Raw genomic sequence first — 26,502 nt, forward strand, 5'->3', positions numbered from 1 at the left:
GAGCTGTTTTTCCACAGAAGATTTTTACAGATCTATTCTGGACCAAAGTAATTTATATACTGGTTAATTTATCGCTGCAAACCCAAATTTGACCCTTGCCAGACAATTTGGCTGGAAACCTACTGTATAATGGTTTCTGAGTTTAATACCTTTCTGGGCCTATCCCTCAACATGGGCATAACTAAAAGGAGTGAGTTGCGTTCATATTGGTACCCTGACCCAAATCACCATATGCGTGTGTTCTCTGCTTCCATGGCCAGGACGAGATACAAGCAAATCCTGCGGTTCATGCACTTCAGTGACAATGAACTCTGTCGTCCTCGGGGTGACCCTGGATATGACCGGCTCCACAAAATTTGGCCCCTTGTAAATCTTTTCAATCAACTATTTGCAGCCTTGTTTATCCCCCAACAAGTTGTCTGCGTTGATGAGTCCCTGATTAAGTTTTCTGGCCGCCTTGCTTTCAAGCAGTTTATCCCCAGCAACCGTGCCAGATACGGGGTCAAGATGTATAAGCTCTGTGACAGGGCAACAGGCTATACATTTAGTTTCCCTGTTTACGAGGGCAAAGAGAGCCCCCCAACTGTCCAGACTACATAGGGAGCAGCGGCAAGATTGTGTGGGACTTGGTGTCACCCTTATTCGGAAAGGGGTACCATTTGTATGTGGACAGCTTTTATACAAGCATGCCACTTTTTAGTCACCTGCTTGAATTTCAAATTGGTCAATGTGGCACCGTGCGACCTAATCGCCGGGGCTTCCCCCAATGGCTTGTAGATACCCGAATTAGTCGGGGGGGGGGGGGGGACAGCCTGCTTGAAAACAGACAAATTGCTTGCAGTGAAGTGGAGGGATACACGGAATGTTTTAGATCTGTCCTCCCTTCACGCAGACACGCAACCCAAATTCCTACGGCAACTTGTGTTTTTGAGAAGTCCCTCTGTGTCCATGAATACAACCTTTGTATTGGGAGGGGTGGACCTGAATGACCAGGAGATGTCGCCATACTTAATTGCCCGTAAGGCCATACGCTGATACAAAAAAGTGTCTGTTTATTTATTTCAATTGGCTTAGCTAAACTCTAATGTGCTATACAAAGCGTCAGGATGAAGTGGATCCTTCCTACAATTCCAGGAAGAGATCATCAGAGCCTACCTGTATCCAGGAGGTTCTGCGCCCCAACTTCCCTTACCGGATGCAGTGAGCCGGCTGCATGAGAGGCATTTTCCTTTTGTCCTCCCGAGTACTTCTACCCAAAGACGCCCCCAAAGAAGATGTCGTGTCTGTAGGAAACGTGGATTTACGCATGACACCCGTACTTATTGTCCCTCCTGTCCAGGCGAACCTGGTCTCTGCATCGGGTAATGTTTCTATCGCTACCACACACTAGTGGAGTATTAGCATAGGGTACAACACTGCACAGTCTAGGGCACACTTACACAGGGTCTCGAAAGAGGTTCAATGGCGATCGCCATTTTGAGAGAACCTAAGCTGGAACGTTTTACACTTACAGAAAAAAAAGTGTAAAAAAAAAGTTACAAAATAAATAAATAAATAAACTAAAAAAAGCCCAAAATAGTTTTCGTTTTATTGAGTTAATTTTCTGTTCTTACTCTTCTACTTCTAATTCTACTCTTTTTACTTTTACTGTACTTTATTGTTACTGTTTTTCATTGGTAATCATTTTTTACTTTTCAGGTACCAATGTAATGTTTTATTTTTACTGTTTTATTGTTAACCATTGTTTGCCTTGCAGGTATGCCCATCAGCTGCCACGCTGATTTATAAATATTCTGACACAAACAGCGTTATGGAAATCTACAATGGCAGCACTGTAGGAGATGATTTTACTACTGCAGTTAAAAAAAAAAAAGGCATACATGGCTTTCGTCATGTTTGCCCATCATTAGAGAAGTGGGTGGATGTTGGGCGGTCTAATGATGGGTATACTACACATTTCCTGGTCGGAGATTTCTTCATCCACATCGATCAATGTGGATGAAGGAATCTGTTAGGTTCTCTTTTTTTCGATAAGCCCACAAGCTGCATGAAAAAAAAAAAAAAACCTACAATATATGCCGAACAAGGACCAGCAATGTACTGGTACGTCACTGGATTTTGAGTGGTTATACCAGGATGATGCCTGCAGATTTAAGCATCATAATGGTATCATTTTTTACAGCCAGCGGTCGGCTTACATGTAAAAGCGACACTAGCGGATAATTTTCTGCTAGACTGCTTTTACAAGCAATGGGAGGGGACACCCCCTCCCCTCCCGCCGCCTTCCGCGGTTTTTTCTCAGGCTCTCCTGTCCCACTGGGTGACCCGAAAGTGCAGCCAGTGGTTCCATTATCTGACCATAGAGCTGATTGGAGACGAGATTGGCTCCAATCATCTCTTTGGCCTAAGATACCGGAAGCTACGAGCATTTCATGACTTCCGTTTCGCCAGAAATAAACAGCGCCATTGGAAAACTGGGAAAGCATCTTATCACACCAATCTTGGTGTGGTCAGATGCTTTAAGGGCAGAAGAGAGATCTAGAGTATAATAGACCAATTCTTTAAAAAAGAGTACCTGTCACTACAGATTGTTATCATAGGGGATATTTAAATTCACTGTGATAACAATAAAAATTATTTTTAAAAAAGGGAAGGTGTCAAAATAACATAAAAAATAAAAATAAATGTAAAAAAAATTCAAGCACCCCTGTCCCCCTGTGCTTGCGCGCAAAGGCGCACGCAAGGATCTGTCAAGTGTCTTATATAAACTGCAATTGAAGCATGCATGTGAGGTATCGCCACAAACGCCAGGTTGAGGGCAGTATTTCTTGCAGTAGACCTCCTCTGTAAGTCTAAAGTGGTAACCTGTAAAGACTTTTAAAGGCTTTTAAAAATGTTCGTAGTTTGTTCCCGCTGCACGGGCGTGCGCAATTTTAAAACATGTCATGTTTAGTATCTATGTACTCAGCTTAAGATCGTCTTTTAAATTTTACCAAACAATTAGGCAAAATATAGTGTATTTGTGTATTAAATTTAAAAAAAGTGTTTTTTTTTCGCAAACATTGCGTTTTGAAAATCTGTGCGCAAATACCGTGTGACAAAAAAAATTGCAACATCCATCATTTTGTTCTGTAGGGCCTCTGCTTAAAAAAATATATAATGTTTAGGGGTTCAAAGTAATTTTCTAGTAAAAAAAAAAAAAAAATTCATGTAAACAAAAAGTTACAGAAAAGGCTTGGTCTTCAAGTGGTTAGAAGAGTGGGTGATGTGTGGCTAAGATTGAGCATAAAATGCCAGGACAATTCAAACACCCCCCCAAATGACCCCTTTTTGGAAAGTAGATACCCAAAGCTATTTGCTGAGAGGCATATTGAGTCCATGGAGTATTTTATATTTTGCCCTAAGTTTCAGGAATATGACAATTTGTTTTTTTTTTTTTACACAAAGTTGTCACTAAATGATATATTGCTCACGCATGCCATGGGTATATGTGAAATAACACCCCAAAATACATTCTGCTGCTTCTCCTGAGTATAGGGATACCACATGTGTGAGACTTTTTGGCAGTCTAGCTGTGTACGGAACCCCGAAAATCAATCACCACCTTCAGGTTTTCAAATGGTGTAAATTGCTTATTTTACTTCCTCACTACCTATCACAGTTTCGGAGGCTCTGAAATTTCAAGATAGCACAAAACCCCCCCAAAAAGACCCCATTTTGCAAAGTAGACATTCCAAGCTATTTGCTGAGAGGCATGGTGAGTCCATGGAATATTTAATATTTTGCCACAAGTTTCGGGAAAATAATTTATTTATTTATTTATTTTTTACACAAAGTTGTCACTAAGTGATATATTGCTCACACATGCCATTTATATATTTGAAATGACACCCCAAAATACATTTTGCTGCTTTTTCCAAGTACAGAGATACCACATGTGTGAGACTTTTTGGCAGTCTAGCCGTGTATAGGACCCCGAAAACCAATCACCACCTTCAGGCTTTTCTAAGGGCGTAAACTGTTGATTTCACTCCTCACTACCTATCACAGTTTTGAAGGCCATGAAATTCCAAGATAGCACAAAACCGCCCCAAATTACCTCTTTTCGAAAAGTAGATACCCCAGGGTATTTGCTAAGATGCATGGGGAGTATTTTGCAGCTCTCATTTATTTTGGAAAATAAAGAAAAAAAAGGAAAATGCATTTTTTTTCCTCAATTTTCAAACCTTTGTGACAAAAAGTGAGATCTGCAAAACACTCAACATGCCTCTCAGCAAATAGCTTAGGGTGTCTACTTTCCAAAAAGGGGTCATTGGGGGGGTGGGGGGTTTGCTGTCTTAGCATTTTATGGCCTCCGAAACTGTGATAGGTAGTGTGGAGTGAAATCAACAATTTATGCCCTTGGAAAGCCTAAAGGTGGTGATTGGATTTTGGGGTCCTGTACGTGGCTAGACTGCCAAAAAGTCTCACACATGGGGTATCCCCATACTCAGAAGAGGCAGCAGAATGTATTTTGGGGTGTCATTCCACATATACCCATGGCATGTGTGAGCAATTTATCTTTTAGTGACAACTTTGTGTTTAAAAAACAAAAAGTGTAATTTTCCCAAAACTTTTGGCAAAATATAAAATATTCAATGGACTCACCATGCCTCTCAGCAAATAACTTGGAATGTCTACTTTGCAAAACAGGATTAATTTGGGGGAGGGGGGTTTGTGCTATCTTGACATTTCAGGGCCTCCGTAACTGTGATAGGTAATGAGAAAGTGCAATGAGCAATTTACGCCCTTTGAAATTCTGAAGGTGGTGATTGGTTTTTGGGGTCCCGTACACAGCTAGGCTCCCATAAAGTCTCACACATGTGGTATCGCTGTACTCAGGAGAAGCAGCAAAATGTATTTTGGGGTGCAATTACACATATACCCATGGCATGCGTGAGCAATATATCATTTCAATGACAACTTTGTGTAAAAAAAAAAATGTTTTTTTTCTAGTCTTTATTCAAACACCTGTGACAAAAAAATTAAATATTCAATGGGCTCAACATGCCTCTCAGGAAATTCATTAGGATGTCTACTTTCCAAAAAGTGGTAATTTAGGGGGGGGGGGGTTGTACTGCCCTGCCATTTTAGCACTTCAAGAAATGAGATAGGCAGTCAGGAAGTAAAAGCTGCGTAAATTCCAGTGTACAGTATACACCATAGTTTGTAGACGCTATAACTTTTGCGCAAACCAATAAAAATCTGCTTATTGAGATTTTTTTTGTCAAAGAAATGTAGCTAAATACATTTTGGCCTAAATATATGACAAAAATGTAGTATATTGGATATTTTCTAAAAGAAAAAGTAGAAAATGTAAATAGCTTGGAGTGTCTACTTTGCAAAACAGGGTAATTTGGGGGGGGGGGGGGGTTTGTGCTATCTTGACATTTCAGGGCCTCCGTAACTGTGATAGGTAATGAGAAAGTGCAATGAGCAATTTACGCCCTTTGAAATTCTGAAGGTGGTGATTGGTTTTTGGGGTCCCGTACACAGCTAGGCTCCCATAAAGTCTCACACATGTGGTATCGCTGTACTCAGGAGAAGCAGCAAAATGTATTTTGGGGTGCAATTACACATATACCCATGGCATGCGTGAGCAATATATCATTTCAATGACAACTTTGTGTAAAAAAAAAAATGTTTTTTTTCTAGTCTTTATTCAAACACCTGTGACAAAAAAATTAAATATTCAATGGGCTCAACATGCCTCTCAGGAAATTCATTAGGATGTCTACTTTCCAAAAAGTGGTAATTTAGGGGGGGGGGGGTTGTACTGCCCTGCCATTTTAGCACTTCAAGAAATGAGATAGGCAGTCAGGAAGTAAAAGCTGCGTAAATTCCAGTGTACAGTATACACCATAGTTTGTAGACGCTATAACTTTTGCGCAAACCAATAAAAATCTGCTTATTGAGATTTTTTTTGTCAAAGAAATGTAGCTAAATACATTTTGGCCTAAATATATGACAAAAATGTAGTATATTGGATATTTTCTAAAAGAAAAAGTAGAAAATGTAAATAGCTTGGAGTGTCTACTTTGCAAAACAGGGTAATTTGGGGGGGGGGGGGGGGTTTGTGCTATCTTGACATTTCAGGGCCTCCGTAACTGTGATAGGTAATGAGAAAGTGCAATGAGCAATTTACGCCCTTTGAAATTCTGAAGGTGGTGATTGGTTTTCGGGGTCCCGTACACAGCTAGGCTCCCATAAAGTCTCACACATGTGGTATCGCTGTACTCAGGAGAAGCAGCAAAATGTATTTTGGGGTGCAATTACACATATACCCATGGCATGCGTGAGCAATATATCATTTCAATGACAACTTTGTGTAAAAAAAAAAATGTTTTTTTTCTAGTCTTTATTCAAACACCTGTGACAAAAAAATTAAATATTCAATGGGCTCAACATGCCTCTCAGGAAATTCATTAGGATGTCTACTTTCCAAAAAGTGGTAATTTAGGGGGGGGGGGGGGGTTGTACTGCCCTGCCATTTTAGCACTTCAAGAAATGAGATAGGCAGTCAGGAAGTAAAAGCTGCGTAAATTCCAGTGTACAGTATACACCATAGTTTGTAGACGCTATAACTTTTGCGCAAACCAATAAAAATCTGCTTATTGAGATTTTTTTTGTCAAAGAAATGTAGCTAAATACATTTTGGCCTAAATATATGACAAAAATGTAGTATATTGGATATTTTCTAAAAGAAAAAGTAGAAAATTTAATTTTTTCTCAAAATTTTCGCTCTTTTTTCATTAATATCGAAAAAAATAAAAAGCACAGAGGTGATAAAATACCACCAAAAGAAAGCTCTGTTTATGGAAACAAAAGTACGTACATTTCGTTTGGGTACAGAATTGCATGACCGCACAATTGTCAGTTAAAGTCATGCAGTGTCAAGTTTAAAAAAGTGGCCTGGTCATTAAGGGGGCAAATCCTTCCGGTCTAGAAGTGGTTAAATGACCATTTTCACTGTGACAGATTCTTGTCCTGTCACATATCCCCCCCTCCTTGTTTTGACCTAGTAGGGGGCAGAACACATCAGCCCAAATTCTTTATTGGGGCACCACCGATCAGCTGCGTAGGCCCAATCTTTTTTTCTGGTGTATTTCAAGTTCTGCATCCATTCCTCAGCCATATTTTTTCCAAATCAATCAGGACTTCTGCTGTTTGCTGCTCCTTGCTCAGGCCTTCCATCTAATGAGGTTTGTCCGGTAGTGCAAAACATGAGCCCTTCACCAATACCGAAAACTGACCAGGACTACCCAGGACTGCAACGGCAGAAAGCTTTTGGTCTTGGTGTTATGCAAAGGGACCTCTGACATTTTTAACTTGTCTTTCCCAAATAAACTTGGTAAAACAAGTACCATTCATTAATTGATCACACTTTCCAAGGTCACAATTTCTGATACCATCAGTATTGTATTTCAGAGTGTCTCCGGGTACCTCAATTTGTACTCCTTTGCAGGTGACAGACAAAATCTCCGCTCCTGCCGCCTCTAGCGGGTGAGGCAGTATACATGCCATTTACTAATCCCTGCTCAGCCACACTTCAGACCGCACTAGCAGAAGTGTTCCCTGTCACCGCATCAGGCGGAGAGACCTCCGATGTCTCCATTAGCTCTCCAGAGCACCTTCCATACCAAGCAGTATTTGGAAGCACCCCCCTTACAGGGAACTGATCACTTGCCACACTATAAAAAAGCACCATACCAACCAGTTCCACTGGTGATTAATGTTATCCAGCACAGCTTGTACTACCTGGCTCCATCCATTGGTACTCCGCAATACCAACATATCCGATTGGAATGCAGGCACCCAGGTATACAAGGAATGTGCTTTCATCAATTCAAGCAGTTCCAATAGCATACTTGTCATTTCAATGCACTCCACATCAAGCTGCAAGACCTTTTTAGGAACCTTTCCCTTATCAGAGACATGGAGGGGCTCATTCACTGCAGGTTGAGAGGCAGAGACATTTAAAGGGGTCTCCACCTGACTGCCACATCACAGCCTGGTGCTCCCCCGGAGAGCTGTCAGAGGCATGTCTTGTACTCATCCCCTCTAACTCAACAACAATGAGCCTCTGCAAGACAACATCAGTTACACTGTCACCTTGACACTTGACATTCAACTGTTGGACTGTGGACAACACATCTGTCACACATGCACCCTTATCCAGTTCTTCTGACTGGACCTTCGCCGTGGCCATTGCGCCCCCAACCATCGGTCGCTCCGCGATCACCCTGTCTGGCATAGCAGTTGTCATGTCTGCACCCTTGTTGCATACTATAGCCTTGTCTAACATGACTAGAAACTGTTTGGCCCAACTGTCCCAATCTATTGTGCTTCCATCATGGGTGCTCTTCAGCCCTGCATCACCTGCTCTAGGAGGCATCAGGGACTCTGTACCACAAACGGTACCTTTGTCAGTTTTATATACTGTACATCACATTGTGACAACATGCTTTTACCCACATCACACTGAGAAAATGCATCATTCATCAACGCAGGCTGTAATACACCATTTTGGCCAGCTTGCCCTGGGGGCACTTCCAGCACACTCAGCTGTGTACTTTGAGCTTTGGCTGGCTGAATTAACCCCCTTTGTTCCACCAGAGCAGTATCAGTGCTGTCCTGGGCAATTTCTGGCTCCAACACATGGAGAGCCCTAAGACTTCCCTGGGCAATCATGTTGCTCTGCTTCCGGTTTTCAAGGGAGGTATCCCCTTTTCTCACTATTAGTGAACACATCACCAACATAAGTATGTTTATCAACAGTAATACCCTTATCAGCATTCATAGACAAATGAACAGTGTTATGAGCTTTAGCAGGCTCTCTTTGCTCATTACAAACTGCGACCTGTGTGCTGCTCAGCACACCACCCATCCTATCCAAAGGGATTCTTTTACCCACTAGGGCAGCTCCACAGTTGTCCTGGGAAACCACTGTGGGCTCCTGGGAGGTTTCCCTGGGCATTTCTGCAGCACCTGTCACTAGGGAACCTGGCACACTGTTTTGGTAACCTCTAGATTAACATTCCCAGAACTCTGTTTGATTATTTTAGGTGCATATAGAGTCCATAAGTCCTTGACCTTGCCGCAAGCTGGGTTTTAACCCATGTCTTTCCACTGCTCTGGATAGCACACTGCAGCGAGTCCATTTTTCCATGTAGCGCGAATGTCCCTGCTGGACACACCCCCATTTTATCGGGATCGGTCCCATATACTGCATCAGTCTTAGCAGATCCTGTAGCTGGCATTAAAGCTTTCACTTGAATGCACTATCTGTTACCTGTGGCACAGGCTGATTCCCTCATGCGGCCACAGGGGGCCACTGCAGCCCTTCTTGAAACTCTGGCACTCTCTGTTAGAAAAATGGGCTCCTGGTTGCTAGGGGTAACTGCAGATCTCTACTCCTCAGGAACTTAAATATTCAATGGGCATTCTTTCCACATTCCCTGCAGAACTTTTCCAGTGCTCTCTGGACCAGATTGCTGCTTTGTAGTTGTCGTAGTCATCTCGGTTATAAGTCTTCCAGCGGTACACATCTCGGTACTCCTCTGTGAGAAATGCGGCTTCTGGGCCATGCTTTAAATGAAGCTATGTTCTTAAATTTAGCCAAAAAGTCCTCAATGTGATCATCAAATAAAATAGACTGTATGAAATCACTCACCATTGGAGCACAGACCTGGATACCACCATCAGCTGCCTGCATCCTCCACCAATTGTAACACGGGGGACTATTAGCTTTAGTGGTAGATGCATTTTCCGGTTTCAGGGCATGGCAGCCCATTTTTGTTAAACAACAAAAGGAAAGTCCATAACATATAGGGTTTCCCAGGCAGGTGTTATTCTCCAGACAATATACAACAAACAGAAAATGCTAGCCCACCTGGCTCTTAACCACTTGCCGACTGCTCACAGTATATTTACTGCGGCAGTCAGCCCCTCACAGGCAGAGCGACGTAGGTCTACGTCGCTAGCCTGTGAGGCTCTGGGGAGCGAGCGTGCGCCCGCGGAGGCACGCTCCCGCTCCCGCGCGGTCAGGGACCCCCCTGCGCGTTTGACTGGTGGACCCGATGTCCGCCGGTCACTCGGCGATCATCGGGGGAGAGGGAGAAAGTCAGGCGGCTTGTGTAAACAAGCCACCTGTCATTCTCCTCGGTGTAAAGACACTGATCACACGGATCTACTATGTAGAACCGTTGATCAGTGTCCTTACAGCTTAAGCCACAGCCAATCACAGTAGAAAGCACGCCCCTAGGGACACACACAGCCCCACCCTCCCAAAGAAAGTTAACCCCTTCACTACCAGTGTATTTTTACAGTAACAGTGCATATGTATAGCACTGATTACTGTAGAAATGTCACTGGTAACCCCAAAAGTGTCAAAAATGTCAGTCAAGGGTCCGATCTGTCCGCCCCAATGTCGCAGTACCGCAAAAAAATCGCAGATCGCCGCCATTACGCGTTAAAAAAAAAAACAACAAAAATTACAAAAATCTTTCCCTTTGTTCGTAAACGCGATAACTTTTGCGCAAACCAATAAAAATACGCTTTTTGCGATTTTTTTTACCAAACATATGTAGCATAAAACAAATTGGCCGAAAATGTTAAAAAATTTTGATTTTTACATTTTTTTTGGGGGGAATTTCATATAAAAAAATGTGAAAAATATTGTTATTTTTGCAAAATTTACGCTCTTTTATTGTTTATAGCGCAAAAAGTAAAAAGCGCACAGGTGATCAAATACCACCAAAAGAAAGCTCTGTTTGTGGGAAAAAAAGGACGTCAAATTCGTTTAGGTACAGCGTCGCACGACCGCACAATTGTCCGTTAAAGTCACGCAGTGCCGAATCGCAAAATACCCCCTGGTCGTTTAGCAGGAAAATCCTCCGGGGCTAAAGTGGTTAAGCTCTCACTCAGCTTTTCAGTTGCAGTACCTCTGCTCTTTATGCTGTTCCCCAGACCATGAATTCTCTGAAGCTGACAGCTTTAATCTGGCCTTAGTTCTCAGGCCGTCACCTGTCTCTTGCAGACACACGTGTTCTGGCTGCCACCTGCAGCCTCTGACTCCTAGAGACCTCCTGTCTCTCTTCGGTGGAGCCATCTCCAACTGGGAGCCCTGAGCTATTCCTTCACCTCCATTATAAGGGCCGTGTGCACCGGAGCATACACCCTGCTGGTCATCCACAAAACATGGACACGGGGTGGGAGACTCCATCCTACCCAAGACACTATGGAATATCCAAACTACAGAACCCTATTCAGGTATACCAAAACCTGGAGAAAACTGCAAAACCAGTTTTCTCCACTGCACATCCACACTCTGTAGTTCTGCAGGGAGCCAATGTGCACACTATGTGTCTTTTAAATGACCATTTTCACCATGACAGCTTCTTGTCCTGTCGCAGTACCCATTCGATTTCTTCAAACCCAGACAGTAGGGAAAGCTCCTGGTGCCTTGGGTACTAGAAAGAATGGGGAGAAACCCCCAGATTTTGTTCTTTGGTGGTACCAGCACTATGGACTTGTGTAGTATAATTATTTTACGTAATCTTGCAATAAGTCTTTGTTCTTGAGACCTGTTGGTTATGAATGAAAGGATTTGGATTTGGTGACTTAACTCCCACCTGTCACACAAACACTCCAAAGACAGTTAAAGACCACAACATACAGGGGTATACAATGTACGGTTAACAGCAAACACACACACACATCATAGGTTGAACTGGATGGACTGATGTCTTTTTTCAACCTCACTAACTATGTAACTATGTAACTCCAAAAAGGGGTTGTCCTGGCTCCCACTGGAAGACACTGGTTGGGCACACCTTCAAAAGATTTTTTTTTCCACATGTCTAGCAGCCTGCTCTTGATTTGATTCCATGTAAAAAGGAAGCTTTGAGCCCCTGTAACTGTGATCTGGTAAATTTCAGCCTGGCTCTAAGATTTAGCCTCCTGAACCCTTCTGAAGATCGACAGACTTGAGTGAAAAGACGGTCGCTTCCTCTTTTTTAGACTGTAGCCACAGTCTGGACATTTCTTCTTCTACTCGCTTCGTCCAGTGTTTTGCCAAACAACAACCTCCCATTATGGAGAATGGTACAAAGGGGTGTGTGGAAGCTTCATCCACCTTCCAGTGGTGCAACCACAAAGCTCTCATGGCTGTGACTGAATGTGCCAGACCTAGAACTACGTCTATTGAAGCCTCCGCCACTGAGTTGAAGAGGCACTTCCGGTTCCGGCGCCGAATGAGGTAGGAGCGCTCTCCCTCGGCTCCGGCGGTCGGACCCTAAATCAGCCTAAAAACTCTGCTTAACTGACATTAAGAGTCCGTATCCGGCTCCCCCACCTCCGGGCAACCCCCAGGACCATCCATATTGCCATAATGGACAAATTTTTGGAAAAAAGCGGCCCGCGCGTTCCGCCGGGCCAGCCGCAAATCGAGGCCCCGGTCTCGGCCCTCCCCGCGGCGGAGGCCTCACGAATGGACATAACGGCTCCTCCATCCCCAGAACTGCCATCCCTGGGGGACCCACAGTCGGATCGCATTGCCCAGACTGTGGTGGCCCTTCTCTCCCCCACTATATCTGCAGCAGTTCAGTCGGCTGTAGCAGCAGGTATGCAGGACATCAAAAAGCAGCTTGCTGCTCAATCACATAGGCTGAATGAGGTGGAAACTCGGGTGGCCAGCATAGAAGAGGAGATATATAGCTCCCATAATTTCGAAATAACCCAGGACAAAACCAACCAGTTTCTGCTGCAAAAGGTGGAGGACTGAGAGAATAGAGCGCGCAGGAGTAACCTCCGCTTTATTGGAATACCGGAATCCGTGCCGCCATCATCTATCCCGGACCTTTGCTCCAAACGGATCCCGGAGGCGCTGGATCTGCAAGGCATCTGCGTGGTCGAAAGGGCTCACCGCATGGGGATTCACTCCTCTGACAGAAACACGCCGCGTCCGATCATAGCTAAGTACTTAAATTACGCCGACAAATCCGCGATCCTTCAAAAATTCAGACAATCCAAATCTCTTTAGATCGATGGTGTTAAAGTCCTGATTTTTGCTGACTATTCGGTGGAAGTGGCCAAGAAGAGGAAGGCATTCCAGACTGTATGCTCAAAGCTGCGCCAAGCTCAAATCAAATTCACGTTGGCATACCCGGCGACACTTCGGCTACGCGCACCCTCTGGCGAACAATTATCTTTCCAGGATCCCTCGGAGGCGGAAGCCTTCGCTCGCTCTCTCCAGGCGGATGGGTCGGACAACTTTTCATCTAAAACCCCTCCAACCCAACGCCCCCTGGTCCCACGGAGCCCTCGCAAGGAATCCCCCAAGAGGCAAAAGTACTCGGACGTTGTCGGTGGCAGCCGTTTCCTCCCGAACCGCTGAGGAGTCCTGGACCCCTGCGTGTGGTTCTCTCCTCTTCTGAGGGCGTTAGATGGGATCACGTAAAGTATCACCCTCTTGCACTGTTTATCTCCCCTGTCATATGCCCCTCAGGTCCAGCCTGGGGGTCATATGGTGCTCTCACCCTCATCTATATTGCTCTTACTGTTTATGTGCATACATATGATGTATTGATGTTTTTTCTGACAGTTATAGTTATCATGGGTTGAAATGTTTTGGTCATGTCATCTTTGGCTCCACGTCTGGGTTTCCTAGATGCTGCACTGTGTCTGCTTTTGGCATTACGTTATCCGCATACGGGCCATGTTTTTGGGGAGCCCAAACTACCACCCCCCCTCCCCCCCTCTCTCTCCTGGGGGGCCGGGGATGAGGCGGTGCCAGACCGGCATGGGTCCGCACCTAGGGCTTCGCCGGCGGATACGGTCGCAGCATTTGGAAAAAAGTGAGGTCCATGCTTTATGCTCTTTTGTTTATCCTTTTGTTTATCCTTCTCCCACTACCCCTAACCCTCTCCTTTATACCTCTCCTCTCACCTTTGCCTACGGCCCCGAGGACGGGGACGGTTCCTATCAAGTGTCCCATGTCACCCTATTACCATTACTCCCCTACAGCTCTCATCTTCCCTTGTACTACCCTGCCTGACGCACTTGCCTACTCGGGTACCCCAATACCAGCTACACACCCCCTCCCCCCTGACCCTCCATGAGGATTCTGTCATGGAATGTCAGGGGTCTAAGGTCCCCGATCAAACGGATGAAGGTTTTGAGACATCTTAATAGGCTCAAGACCGACATTGCCTTGTTACAGGAGTCCCACCTCTCATCCGACGACTTCCTCCGGATGCGGAAGTTGTGGGTTGGCACGGTGGTGGGTTCGGCCGCCCTGGGTCGCAAAGCAGGTGTTTTAATACTGATTCATAAACGGCTCTCCTGTGACGTCCTATCTGTTACCGCTGACACTAAAGGACGCTATGTCTCCGCTCATTTAAAAATTAATGACAGGGAAATACTACTAACGAACGTGTACGCTCCCAAGGTCCCAGACCAGTCCTTCTATAGAGACCTCTCCGCACATCTTCTCAAGTATCCCCAAGCTCCGCATCTCATAGGGGGGGACTTTAATGCCCTCATGGACCCACTCTTAGACAAGTCTTTGACAAAACACAGACGTAAGTGTTCGGCCCCTCTGACCCCGAGTCCCCTGGCACAATTAATAAATTCCCTTCGCCTTACGGACGTATGGCGCCTTCATAACCCTACTGACAGGGACTTCACATTCTACTCCCACCCGCACAAGGTGTTTACCAGGATAGACTACTTCTTCTCCTCGACCAATGTTCTTCACAGAATTGAGTTGAAGAGGCCTTTCTGCATGTGCGTTTTCAATGCGTTTTGCCATGTTACAGATGTGTTCCATACAGAAAAAAATGCAACATGTTCTCCTTTAGTTGACTGTACTGGAACACACTATGCTGGTGTGATGTAGGCCATTGGAATTCATAGTAAATGCATTTTTGACTCAGAATAAAAACACATTGGACTGCATCTGGTGTGAACCAGCCTTAAAGCGGAGTTCCAGCCTAACCGCACACTCACCTGTCCCACGGTCCAGCGATGTGCCGTCTTCACCCTCTCTGCTCTGCGGCGCCGGCATCACTGATGTGGGCACCTGGCTGTGACAGTTTGCGGCTTCACAGCCAGGTACGCACTGCGCATGCGCGAGTTGTGCTATGCGTCGGGATTGGCCGGCAATCTTCTGGGACCTCTGTCATGTCCCAGAAGATTGCAGGGAGGGAGGGGGAGAGGAGAACATCCGCTCAGGGCGCCGTGGTGCTCCGAGTGGAAGTGGGAGTGGGTACCTGTCAAAACTAGGTACCCGCTCCCCCCCCCCCCAAAAAAAAATGACATGCCAAATGTGGCATGTCAGGGGGTTAGGACTATTTAAAGGGTGGAACTTCGCTTTAAGTCCACTTTTCAATCCGTAGGATAAAGATATTGAAATGCAAAGACACTTGAGCACCAGACGCAGGCAGCCCCATCCACTCCTGAAAGTACGTTGCTTAAACATGCATCCGCAAGCTTCATTGGATAAAGCTTGGAGACCTTTTACTGTAAATTGGTCTTCTTATGAGATCTTTCCCATTCTTTATAAATGAACTTTTAAAACTCTGTCATTATGGGAAAAGAAGGCTCTTCCTCTTTCACATTTGGACATATCTGCAAGCTTTTTTGCGATGGTTTGGCCTGCGTCTTGCCTGTGGCATGGATATTTATCGCATACTTTCTGCCACAGCCTCTAGGCTTTGAAATGTATGCATCTGCTTCCTTATCCATTGTCATTTGAGGCAATCCATGGCAATTAATTTTTCATCACTGTACACTGCATGTCCAACATGCTTCCAGGGCTGGGCGAGGCATTTTCTTTTGCGCTGACCTAAACGCATGTGAGCCATTGCCACGTGAGCTGCTTCAGGAGCATGAAAGCCAACCTGTGCGGGAATGTGGGGAATGCAGATTGTCCTGTTAGGAGATGACCAGTGGTGGGTCTTATGTTTTCTCTCTTGTTTGCATTTAGGGCTTTTGCTCCTAATATAATGCAAAACACCATACTTTGCCTTCCTTGAGCACTCTTAAAAACATGTCCCACACTGCCCCCTTGTACCTTTTGCTAGTCTTCTGTACCAATGACAGGTGTGGTAAGCTCATGCAAATAAATATGGAAAAAATAATTCTCTCACCAAGAAAAAACAGGTACACTGTCCCTCTAAGACCCATCTGCTTTCATCCACCTACTGCAGAAGAAGCAACAGGTGAGGTTAGGCAGCCCTTCCAGAGGCAGACAGAAGGTGAGTCCATGCAGCCCTTCCAGAGGCAGACAGAAGACACAGAATCTGAGACAAAAACCAGTCAGACTGTCTAACCCCCGGGAACACACAACACAGCACAGCATCATACAAGCTGGGAGCAACAGCAAAAAGTCTTTACCTCACAAGAGAAAACTGGCAGGACTGCAGAGAGAGGGAGAGAAACCAATTCCTCTGCCGGCTCTAAGACTGTTTAAGCTGCTGCTTCTGGCGGTCATTACCCCGCACCGCCCCATCTCCCTGCCCTCTGTGACATCATCCACCGCCACTCTCTGACTGAAAACAAAGACAGGAGAATAGTGTGGCACGCTGCCTATACAAGACAGGAAAAACCCTAAGGGAGAGGTCAATGGTGACATTGCAGAGCTTAGTAATACCACGCCTGTAAAATATTTATGCTATCTAAGCAACATTGCCCGACATCCGGCACAAAGGGCACCCAGTTTCAGGAGGGTTTTACCATCCAACATTCATGGTCTTCCAACTCCATGAGAGGCTGAACATGGAGGGGCGGTGCGGTAGGGGAGATTTCCTTGCAGCATCCAAAGTACTTACCAACTGCAATCCACAGGTGGCCTGGAGCTTGACCAAAAAGAAGAACACTCCAGTGGGGGAGGGACTGTCTTATTTAGCTAGGAAGAAGTGGTCCTGTGTGCTCAAGAGAAGGTGTTAACCCATTGTGTGCTAACGTGAGTTAAGGCCAGAAAGCAGAGACTGCATAAGGAAACAAGTAGGCGATTACTCATCTATTATTATGCGAGTGTATTTTAATATTTTTACCAAAAATAATGTTTAATATATAGTAAGCTATGAGTACCACTCTCTTTTGGATCCCAAGAACTAAAATAAAAATACCCTAGAACGTCCAAGGATGGCAATGGATTAACATCAGAGCACCAAGGAGGAAAAAGACACAGAGGAACATCACTGACTTGATGTAAATTGGGTCCATCCGAGGAGGTGAGAGCAGTATAACACTATTTTTACCAAAAAAAAAAGGTTTATTATACAGTAGGCACTATGAGTACCACGCTCTTTTTGGTCCCACGAGAAAAAATACCCTAGGACATCCAAAGATGGCAATGGATAAGCATCAGAACACCAAGGAGGAAAAAGACACAGAGGAACATCACAACCCCATTTAAAGGGTAAGAGCATGGTTGACCTGATGAAAATTGGGTCCATCCGAGGAGGTGAAAGCGGTATAAGGAGCACTAAAAATACAAGCATACAGGTGAAAGCGGAGAAAGGAGCACTACAAATACAAGCAACTCTAGATCATGTATAGAAGAACACGTGGCATTCGGAGATCTGGTGAGTGGAATCTCTATTGGGGAGTGGATCACGCGAGGTATGGTGACGGTACACTCATATTAAAAACATAGAAAACAAGAGAAGGACGCACCGACCTAGTGCAATATCACAAGATATTTATTGGAAAATTAAAAACATGCCATACATTATAGATGCTTTTTGGTAAAGCAGGAGGAATGGAAAGCGTCCGTGGTGATGGGGTTGACGCGTTTCAAGGGAGAACTCTCTTCATCAGAGCCATTATATTGACTGCATGAGGACTAGAAGGACTGGATATCTCTACTAACATCACATCTGGATAGGACTTTATATTTGTGAAGGCACACGACGTGCATTACACTGGATGAGCGCTGCTAATGTTTTAGATTTTTTTATGATTTGAAACATTTGTTGATATTTTTATGTTTATTATAGCAGCAGCTAAGGGTGCAAAGGAATATCATTAATATTTTAATTATTATTGAGTATCTCTTCCTCTGCTCCATGAGCGCTGGGTTGGGGGATTTATTCATCTGTGTACAAAATGTGGCCATATTTAGGCAATGCTATAATGCTCCATTCTCAACCACTTGCAAACATGACTGAGGATTCTTACCATGCAAGTGGATTGTTCCGCTCATCCCGGCCAGAGGGCACGTGACCGTGACCAGCGATGAAAGATCAAAGATAAAAAGGTAGAGGCATCCATTTACATGAACCCTTACACACCGTAGGAAGGAATCCATGAAACAGAGGGACTGACAGTGATTTGTTTTAACTTTAGAGTGCGATGGCAGGGCTGTCCCAAGAGAACAGAGGGTCTCCTGGGAGTGCAGGAGGGCTGTATAATGGAGGGGGCTGTGTAATGTAAATGGGCTGTGTAATGTAAATGGACTGTATCATGTAAATTGGGGGGCTGTGTCATGTAAATGGACTGTGTAATGTAACTGGAGGGAGCTATATAAATTAAAAAGGCTTTGTAATATAAATGGACTGTATACTGTAAATGAACTGTGTAATGTAAATGGGCTGGATCATGTAAATGGTGGGGGGGGGGGCTGTGTAATGTAAATGGAGGGGGCTGTGTAATGTAAATTGGCTGTGTAATGTAAATGACAGGCTCTGCAATGTAAAATAGGCTGTGTAATGTAAATGTGCTGTATCATGTAAATATGGGGGGGGGGGGGGCTCTGAATTGTAAAATGGGCTGCGTAATGTAAATGGCAAGGCTGTGTAATGTAGTAATGTAAATGGTGGGGCTGTGTAATGTAAATGGTATGTATAATGTAAATGGTGAGGCTGTGTAATGTAAATGGTCTGTATAATGTAAATGGTGAGGCTGTGTAATGTAAATGGGGTGGGGCTTTGAAATGTAAATGGGGGCTGTGTAATGTGAATTGGGGGGGGGGGGCTCTGTAATGTAAATGAGCTGTGGAATGTAAAGGGGGGCTGTGGAATATAAAGGGTGCTGTTTATTGTGCAGGGGGGCTGTGGAAAGAAAAGGGGGCTGTGCCATTTAGTATTTAATGTTTTAAATAAATACTGTTGTTGTCTGTTGTGTTCAGACTTTGCTACATGCAGGGAATGTCCTTGTTTTAGCAGATAACATTAAAAAATTGAGTTCTTCTGTTAGCTTATATATATATTATTATCATTTTTTTTTTTTTAAACCACAGGCAGTAATCGGGATGCATTGTGATGCATCATGGAACCAAATCGAATCATTGACAGGATAATCATAATCAAATCGAATTGTGAGACCAGTGAAGATGCGCACCTCTACAAAGCAGTCATGTTTGCCCATGCTAAATGCCCTAAACATTCAGCATTCGGATTAACACCTGAACAGCCAGTGTTCAGTCCAAACACTTAGCTCACCCCTATTCATAATGTTTAATGATTACAGAGCTACATTAATTTGTCATTTTAAATCTGCCTAAAGTTTAGCTTTAACCTCATTTAAACTATATTTGCTTTTGTCTTTTAGGCAGTTATGCCGTATGGTGTTTCAACGCCGATGACAAAACACACATCAACAAATATCATAACAAAATCTTCAATGGACTTTGTAAAAGAATCACTGAATCATGTTACCCAAGGAAATGAGACATATGGCTGCCTTGCACATGCTACTTTGGTAAGGAATTCAAAACAGAACTCCAGGCAGGCCAAAAAAATATTCTCAAGTTCCACAGTTAAATAAAGTAAATTGTTTTCTAAGATGTTCCTAATTGCTTTTTTATTATGTGTTTTGCCATTCCATTGATGTCTGACATGTCCATTTATGTGGTATTCATGCCTTACTGGAGAAGGGTGGGAAGATTCTGACTCAGTTTTTTCTCAGACACCTACCTGTGAGCTACACTTCCTGGAATTCCCCTGTGCAGATCCTATGTTTTTAAAGACTATGTAGATACATTGTTGGGGCTGTGAGTGTTTTTTTTTTAGTAATATGCAGCAAGTTCTGTCAGTCACAATACTAGAGTGTGACCATATAAGTTATGAGGACCTGCAAAGTAACTACTAGAACCAAACAGTTTTTGCAAAGCTGACATGATACCCCAGGTATTGTGCTGGAAAATAACCAGTGGGGAGTTAGGTGGCTGACGTAGTGCAAAAGAGAAGTGGAGAAGTTCCCTGATTTCACAAAAGAAGTGGAGAAAGTGATCTATTGCAATTGGTGTCACCATATACTCCAAAATTATTGGAAATAGGCCCAAACATATTATTCCTACCATTATAGATCTGTTGGGATTCGAACCTGTGACCAGCCACATCCCAGGCGGTAGCCCTGCTTACTAGGCTACCGTCCGCTCTGAACATTCCTCCCTGAACATTCTTCCCTGAAGCCTATTATTTCAACCTTAGTCTTGCCAAGCCTTGCTCATCACCCTTGATTCCCCACACCTGGTACTTCCCTATATAAGTCCAGCCCCTTGCACTCCAGTTTGCTGATTATTGAGCTCCTGAGCCTTGATCAAGCTACTCCTCACCTGCTGCTCTTATCTACTACCACAGATCCAACGCTGACCAGGAATTGACTACCGACTACTCTTCTGCTTTGTCCCTACCTACTGAACTGTTACCTCTGTTGCCGATCCGGATTGTCTGACCACGCTTACTGCTGCCCGCCCCGACCTTTGGCTCGTCTGACTTCTCTCTGGTTATCCCTTGTCTGCTCCTCTGCCTTCGGACCGAACCTACACTCTGCCTGGCTGGGTGATCCTGAGGACCGCGTCCTGGTGTTAGCTTGCAGCGCAGTCTATCCCCACCATCTGGGGCTCTAGTGAAAACCAGCTAGCACTTAGTTTCCGCACCTCAGGTGAACCCGTGTCCTCATCAGAGTATTACGCAGTGTCCATCCGGTATCCAGCACCTACTAACTGCCTGCGGTCTTTGCCACTGGGCTCCACTCCTACCTCCGGCCAGCAGTCCTCTGACTCAGGTGAGCCTGTAGGATTGTTACAGAATAATCAGCCCAACTATGGAGTCCGCAATGACCACTCTGTGTAGACAGGTCACTGAACTTCAAGAATTTGGTACTACGTATCAGGAGAAATTTGCCCAGCTCCAAGAAGTAGTCAAAAGCCAACAGAAGGAGATTATTGAACTACAGAGGCAACTCCTAGACGTCCGCGGCGCGGCCGCAGACACCCGCATGCCACTCCCATCAAAATTCGGCGGTGACAGACGCCAGTATCGGGGATTTCTGAACCAATGCCGCATCTATTTTCAGATGAACCCGGCCCCGTTCACCACCGATAAAAAGAAGGTGCTATTCATGATCAATCTCTTGATGGATGAAGCATTAGCATGGGCATCGCCATACGTGGAGTCTAGCAATCTGCTCCTGGACAACCTAACCAACTTCATCACTGCCATGAGCCTAGTCTTCGATGACCCCAACCGCTGTGCGACGGCCGAGGCGCGACTACATAGTCTGCGACAAGGGAGACGCTCCGTCGCCGAATATACCGCCGAATTTCGCCGTTGGGTCACGGACACCACCTGGAACCCAGCAGCACAGAGGAGCCAATTCCGGCGAGGCCTGTCCGAAGCAATAAAAGACGAACTCGCCAGAGTTGAAGCCCCGGACGATCTGGATGACTTTATTCAAGTATGCATCCGGATAGATCAAAGACTCTCCGAGAGGAAGTGGGAAAGATTCTGGTCCTTGGACCACAGACCCACTTACTCCTTCTCCTCTACCACCCAGCACGACCCACAGTCAGCACCTGAACCTATGCAGGTCGACGCACTACGGAGGTCTCTATCCACAGCTGAGAAGGAGAGACGGCTGGCCGAAAACCTCTGCCTCTACTGTGGAGAGCCGGGTCATTTTGCCATCAAATGTCCCAATAAGATTCGAAGAACTATTGCCGTCACGGAGCTAAAGGAGCAATCACAGACTCCAACCCCGCCAGCAGCCCCTGAAAATAACAACACGACGGCTCATGGATCCCACTTCATCATCCCCATCCTCATCGACATCGAGGGGCAACACCTCCCCTGTTCTGCGATGTTAGACTCCGGGGCGGGAGGCAACTTTATGGACCTAACCTTCGCCCGCGAAAAGAACATTCCACTGACAATCAAGGCAGCCCCTGTTGACCTGGAAACCGTCGACGGATCCCCACTCTCCTCGGGGCCGGCGACTCACGAGACCATCGAACTACAACTCCTTATAGAACCCGATCACCACGAGAAGATCCACTTCTCGCTGATCGCCTCCCCAAAGTTCCCGGTGATCTTGGGCATCCCATGGTTGGCCACCCACAACCCCTCGGTGGACTGGGAAACCCACTGCATACGGTTCCCGTCCGAGTTCTGCTCGCTAAATTGCTCCCACAAACCCGTCCTTCCACCCGAAGACACCACCATCTCTGAACTTTCCGTCAAGGATCTGCTACCCCCTCAATACCGCGAGTTCCAGGATGTCTGCAACAAGAAAAACGCAGACAAGCTGCCACCACACAGACCCTACGACTGCCCTATAGAACTGTTGCCCGGGGCTGAAATACCCTTTGGCAGTATCTACCCCCTCTCGGAGCCTGAACTCAAGGCCTTGAAAGAGTACCTGGACGAGGACCAAAGGAAGGGGTTCATCCGGCCCTCTACCTCCCCTGCGGGAGCCCCCTTTTTCTTTGTAGATAAAAAAGACTCCTCCCTGCGTCCCTGCATTGACTACAGGAAGCTTAACGACATTACCGTAAAGAACCGGTATCCACTTCCACTGATTTCAGAACTCCTCGAGAGACTCCGGGCAGCAAAGATTTTCACCAAACTTGACCTTCGAGGGGCCTACAACCTCGTCCGAATCCGCCCTGGGGATGAATGGAAGACCGCCTTTCGGACACGTTATGGTCACTTCGAGTACCTAGTCATGCCTTTCGGACTCTGCAATGCTCCTGCCACCTTCCAGCACTTCATTAATGACGTCCTCAGGGACATGCTCGATCTGTTTGTAGTCGTTTACCTGGACGACATCTTGATCTTCTGCGAAGACCTCGAGCAGCACCGCGAACACGTTCGCAGGGTACTGCAGAGACTCCGACAGAACTCTCTCTATATCAAGCTAGAGAAATGTGAGTTTGAGCGAACCACCACTCAGTTCCTCGGATACATCATCTCCCCAGAGGGCCTAAATATGGACTCGGGGAAGGTCCAAGCCGTGATGAACTGGCCCATTCCGAGAAACGAGAAGGAGATACAAAGATTCATTGGCTTCGCCAACTTCTATCGGAAGTTTATCCGGAACTTCTCCAAGATCATAGCACCAATTACCCAACTCACCAAGAAATCAGTCCCCTTCTCCTGGACACCAGAGGCACAGGAGGCCTTCACCAAGTTGAAACTCCTCTTCACTTCTGCTCCAATCCTAATCCACCCAAACCCCGAGCTGCCATTTACAGTCGAAGTGGATGCATCTGACTCTGCGGTGGGGGCTGTTCTGTCACAACGGACAGGGGAGAAGATGCTACTACACCCGTGCGCATATTTCTCCCGCCAGATGTCCCCCTCCGAGAAGAATTATGACATCGGGAACAAGGAACTACTGGCGATCAAGGATGCCTTCTCTGAGTGGAGACACCTGCTGGAGGGAGCCACCAACCCCATAATCGTACTAACTGACCACAAGAACCTCGAGTTCATCCGCAGTGCTAAGAGACTCTCAGCCAGACAGGCCAGATGGAGCCTATTCTTTTCCCGCTTTAACTTTCTCATCACCTATCGCCCCGGATCAAAGAATGGTAAGGCTGACGCCCTCTCCAGAATGTTTTCCGAGCCCTCGCAGAGTAACAAGGGCCAAAACAACATCCTACCCGAGAGAAGGGTCGTAGGGGTCACCTACTCTAAAGAACTCCTGGGCACAATCAAAGAAGGATACGAAAATGACCCCTTCCTTGCCCATCCCACAAGGAATGTCAGCCTTACGTTTAAGAACGGTCATTGGTTTCATCAGGACCTACAGTTATATGTACCAGAAATCGCAAGGCTTGAAGTACTCAGACTCAACCATGACTCCAAGCTGGCCGGCCATCTAGGCACAAGAAAGACCCAGGAGCTTCTCTCCCGCTCCTTCTGGTGGCCAACATACAAGGAGGACATCAAGAGGTACATCTCCTCGTGCACGGTCTGTGCCCGCAATAAGACTCCTCGTTCCTCTCCCGTGGGTTTGTTACAACCTCTCCCGATTCCCTCCCGCCCCTGGGGCTCGATCTCCATGGACTTTGTGGTAGACCTTCCTCCTTCAAAAGGGATGAACACCATCCTGGTCGTAGTCGACCGCCTCACCAAGATGGCCCATTTCATCCCCTACAAAGGCCTACCCACCGCCAAACAGACGGCCGATCTTATTCTCAGAGAGGTCTTCAGGCTGCATGGGATCCCGGACGACGTGGTCTCCGACCGAGGCGTACAATTTGCCTCTAAGTTCTGGAAGAACTTTTGCCTGGCACTCGGGGTTAAAGTGAACCTGTCCTCCGCCTTCCACCCTCAGTCAAACGGGCAGACGGAGAGAACTAATCAGACCCTAGAATAGTACCTACGCTGTTTTAGCTCCCACCTGCAGGATGACTGGCTTGACCATCTCTCCACGGCCGAGTTCGCTTACAACAATGCGGAGCACAGCTCAACCAAGCACAGCCCCTTCTTTGCTAACACAGGCTCGCACCCGGTATTCATTCCCCACCTACCCATTGCCTCCACCCTCCCAGCAGGGGCCGAACGCCTAACAACCCTACAGGAGGCACAAAAGAACATTATAAACAACCTCCAGCTCGCCCAGAGCCGCTTTAAACAGGGAGCAGACAGACGCCGCAGACCCACCCCGGGCTTCCATGTGGGAGACAAGGTGTGGCTGTCCACCAGGAACCTCAGATTGAAGGTCCCCTCCAAAAAGTTGGCCCAAAAATACATGGGTCCATTCCGGATCTCTGCGCAAATTAACGAGGTCACGTTCCGGCTCGATCTTCCGGACTCCATTAGGGTGCACCCTGTTTTCCATTGCTCCCTCCTCAAGCCATACGTGGAGAACACCTTCACAGGCCGCCACTCGCCCCCTCCACCACCCGTGAGGGTACAGGGGGAAGAAGAATACGCTGTCACAAAGATCCTCGACTCCAGGATCCACCGGGGAAGACTACAATACCTAATTGGGTGGGAGGGCTACCCTCCCGAGGATAACTCGTGGGAACCAGAAGAAAATGTCCACGCCCCCAGACTGGTAAAAGAGTTCCACCAACAGCACCCCGATAAGCCTGCCCCTGCGGTGCCCGGAGGTCACCTTGGAAGGGGGGAGTACTGTTGGGATTCGAACCTGTGACCAGCCACATCCCAGGCGGTAGCCCTGCTTACTAGGCTACCGTCCGCTCTGAACATTCCTCTCTGAACATTCCTCCCTGAACATTCTTCCCTGAAGCCTATTATTTCAACCTTAGTCTTGCCAAGCCTTGCTCATCACCCTTGATTCCCCACACCTGGTACTTCCCTATATAAGTCCAGCCCCTTGCACTCCAGTTTGCTGATTATTGAGCTCCTGAGCCTTGATCAAGCTACTCCTCACTTGCTGCTCTTATCTACTACCACAGATCCAACGCTGACCAGGAATTGACTACCGACTACTCTTCTGCTTTGTCCCTACCTACTGAACTGTTACCTCTGTTGCCGATCCGCATTGTCTGACCACGCTTACTGCTGCCCGCCCCGACCTTTGGCTCGTCTGACTTCTCTCTGGTTATCCCTTGTCTGCTCCTCTGCCTTCGGACCGAACCTACACTCTGCCTGGCTGGGTGATCCTGAGGACCGCGTCCTGGTGTTAGCTTGCAGCGCAGTCTATCCCCACCATCTGGGGCTCTAGTGAAAACCAGCTAGCACTTAGTTTCCGCACCTCAGGTGAACCCGTGTCCTCATCAGAGTATTACGCAGTGTCCATCCGGTATCCAGCACCTACTAACTGCCTGCGGTCTTTGCCACTGGGCTCCACTCCTACCTCCGGCCAGCAGTCCTCTGACTCAGGTGAGCCTGTAGGATTGTTACAAGATCTTGATCAGGAGAGGATTTACATCTGTTTGCTAGGCTAGGATAAGGCATTAAAGGCTTTGGTCCCAACTTGCTTCATAAGAGTCTAACTTTATATCATTCATAACCCTTCAGCTAGGGTTTGTCCCAATAGTATGCTATCTGATCCCTTTGAAATTAAAAATGCAACCCCTTTCCTGTATATATTGGTGGTGTAGCATCTATCCACTGCCACATAATTTTTGGTCCCACTGACAAACAAATGCAATAATGTACCTAGGGATTTCCATACCAAGGGACAATATGAAATTGGCTGATTTTAACTATTGGGCTCTTGCCCAGTCTATCCAGCAAAGCCTTCTAGCCTATGATA

The 26,502-nt window shown here is 46.2% G+C and overlaps 1 protein-coding gene across 1 annotated transcript in view; it reads left to right on the forward strand.

The window, feature by feature from the left end:
* Positions 1-26,502, forward strand: part of HSD17B3 (hydroxysteroid 17-beta dehydrogenase 3) — a 120,535-nt gene that overhangs the window by 91,182 nt on the left and 2,851 nt on the right. The window contains exon 10 of the mRNA XM_082260405.1: positions 19,597-19,746. Coding sequence (XP_082116531.1) covers positions 19,597-19,746 — 150 coding nt within the window. The remainder of the gene's footprint in view (positions 1-19,596; positions 19,747-26,502) is intronic.

Source organism: Pelophylax lessonae (genome assembly GCF_965119305.1).
Source record: "Pelophylax lessonae genome assembly, chromosome: 1".
Classification (NCBI taxonomy): Eukaryota; Metazoa; Chordata; class Amphibia; order Anura; family Ranidae; genus Pelophylax; species Pelophylax lessonae.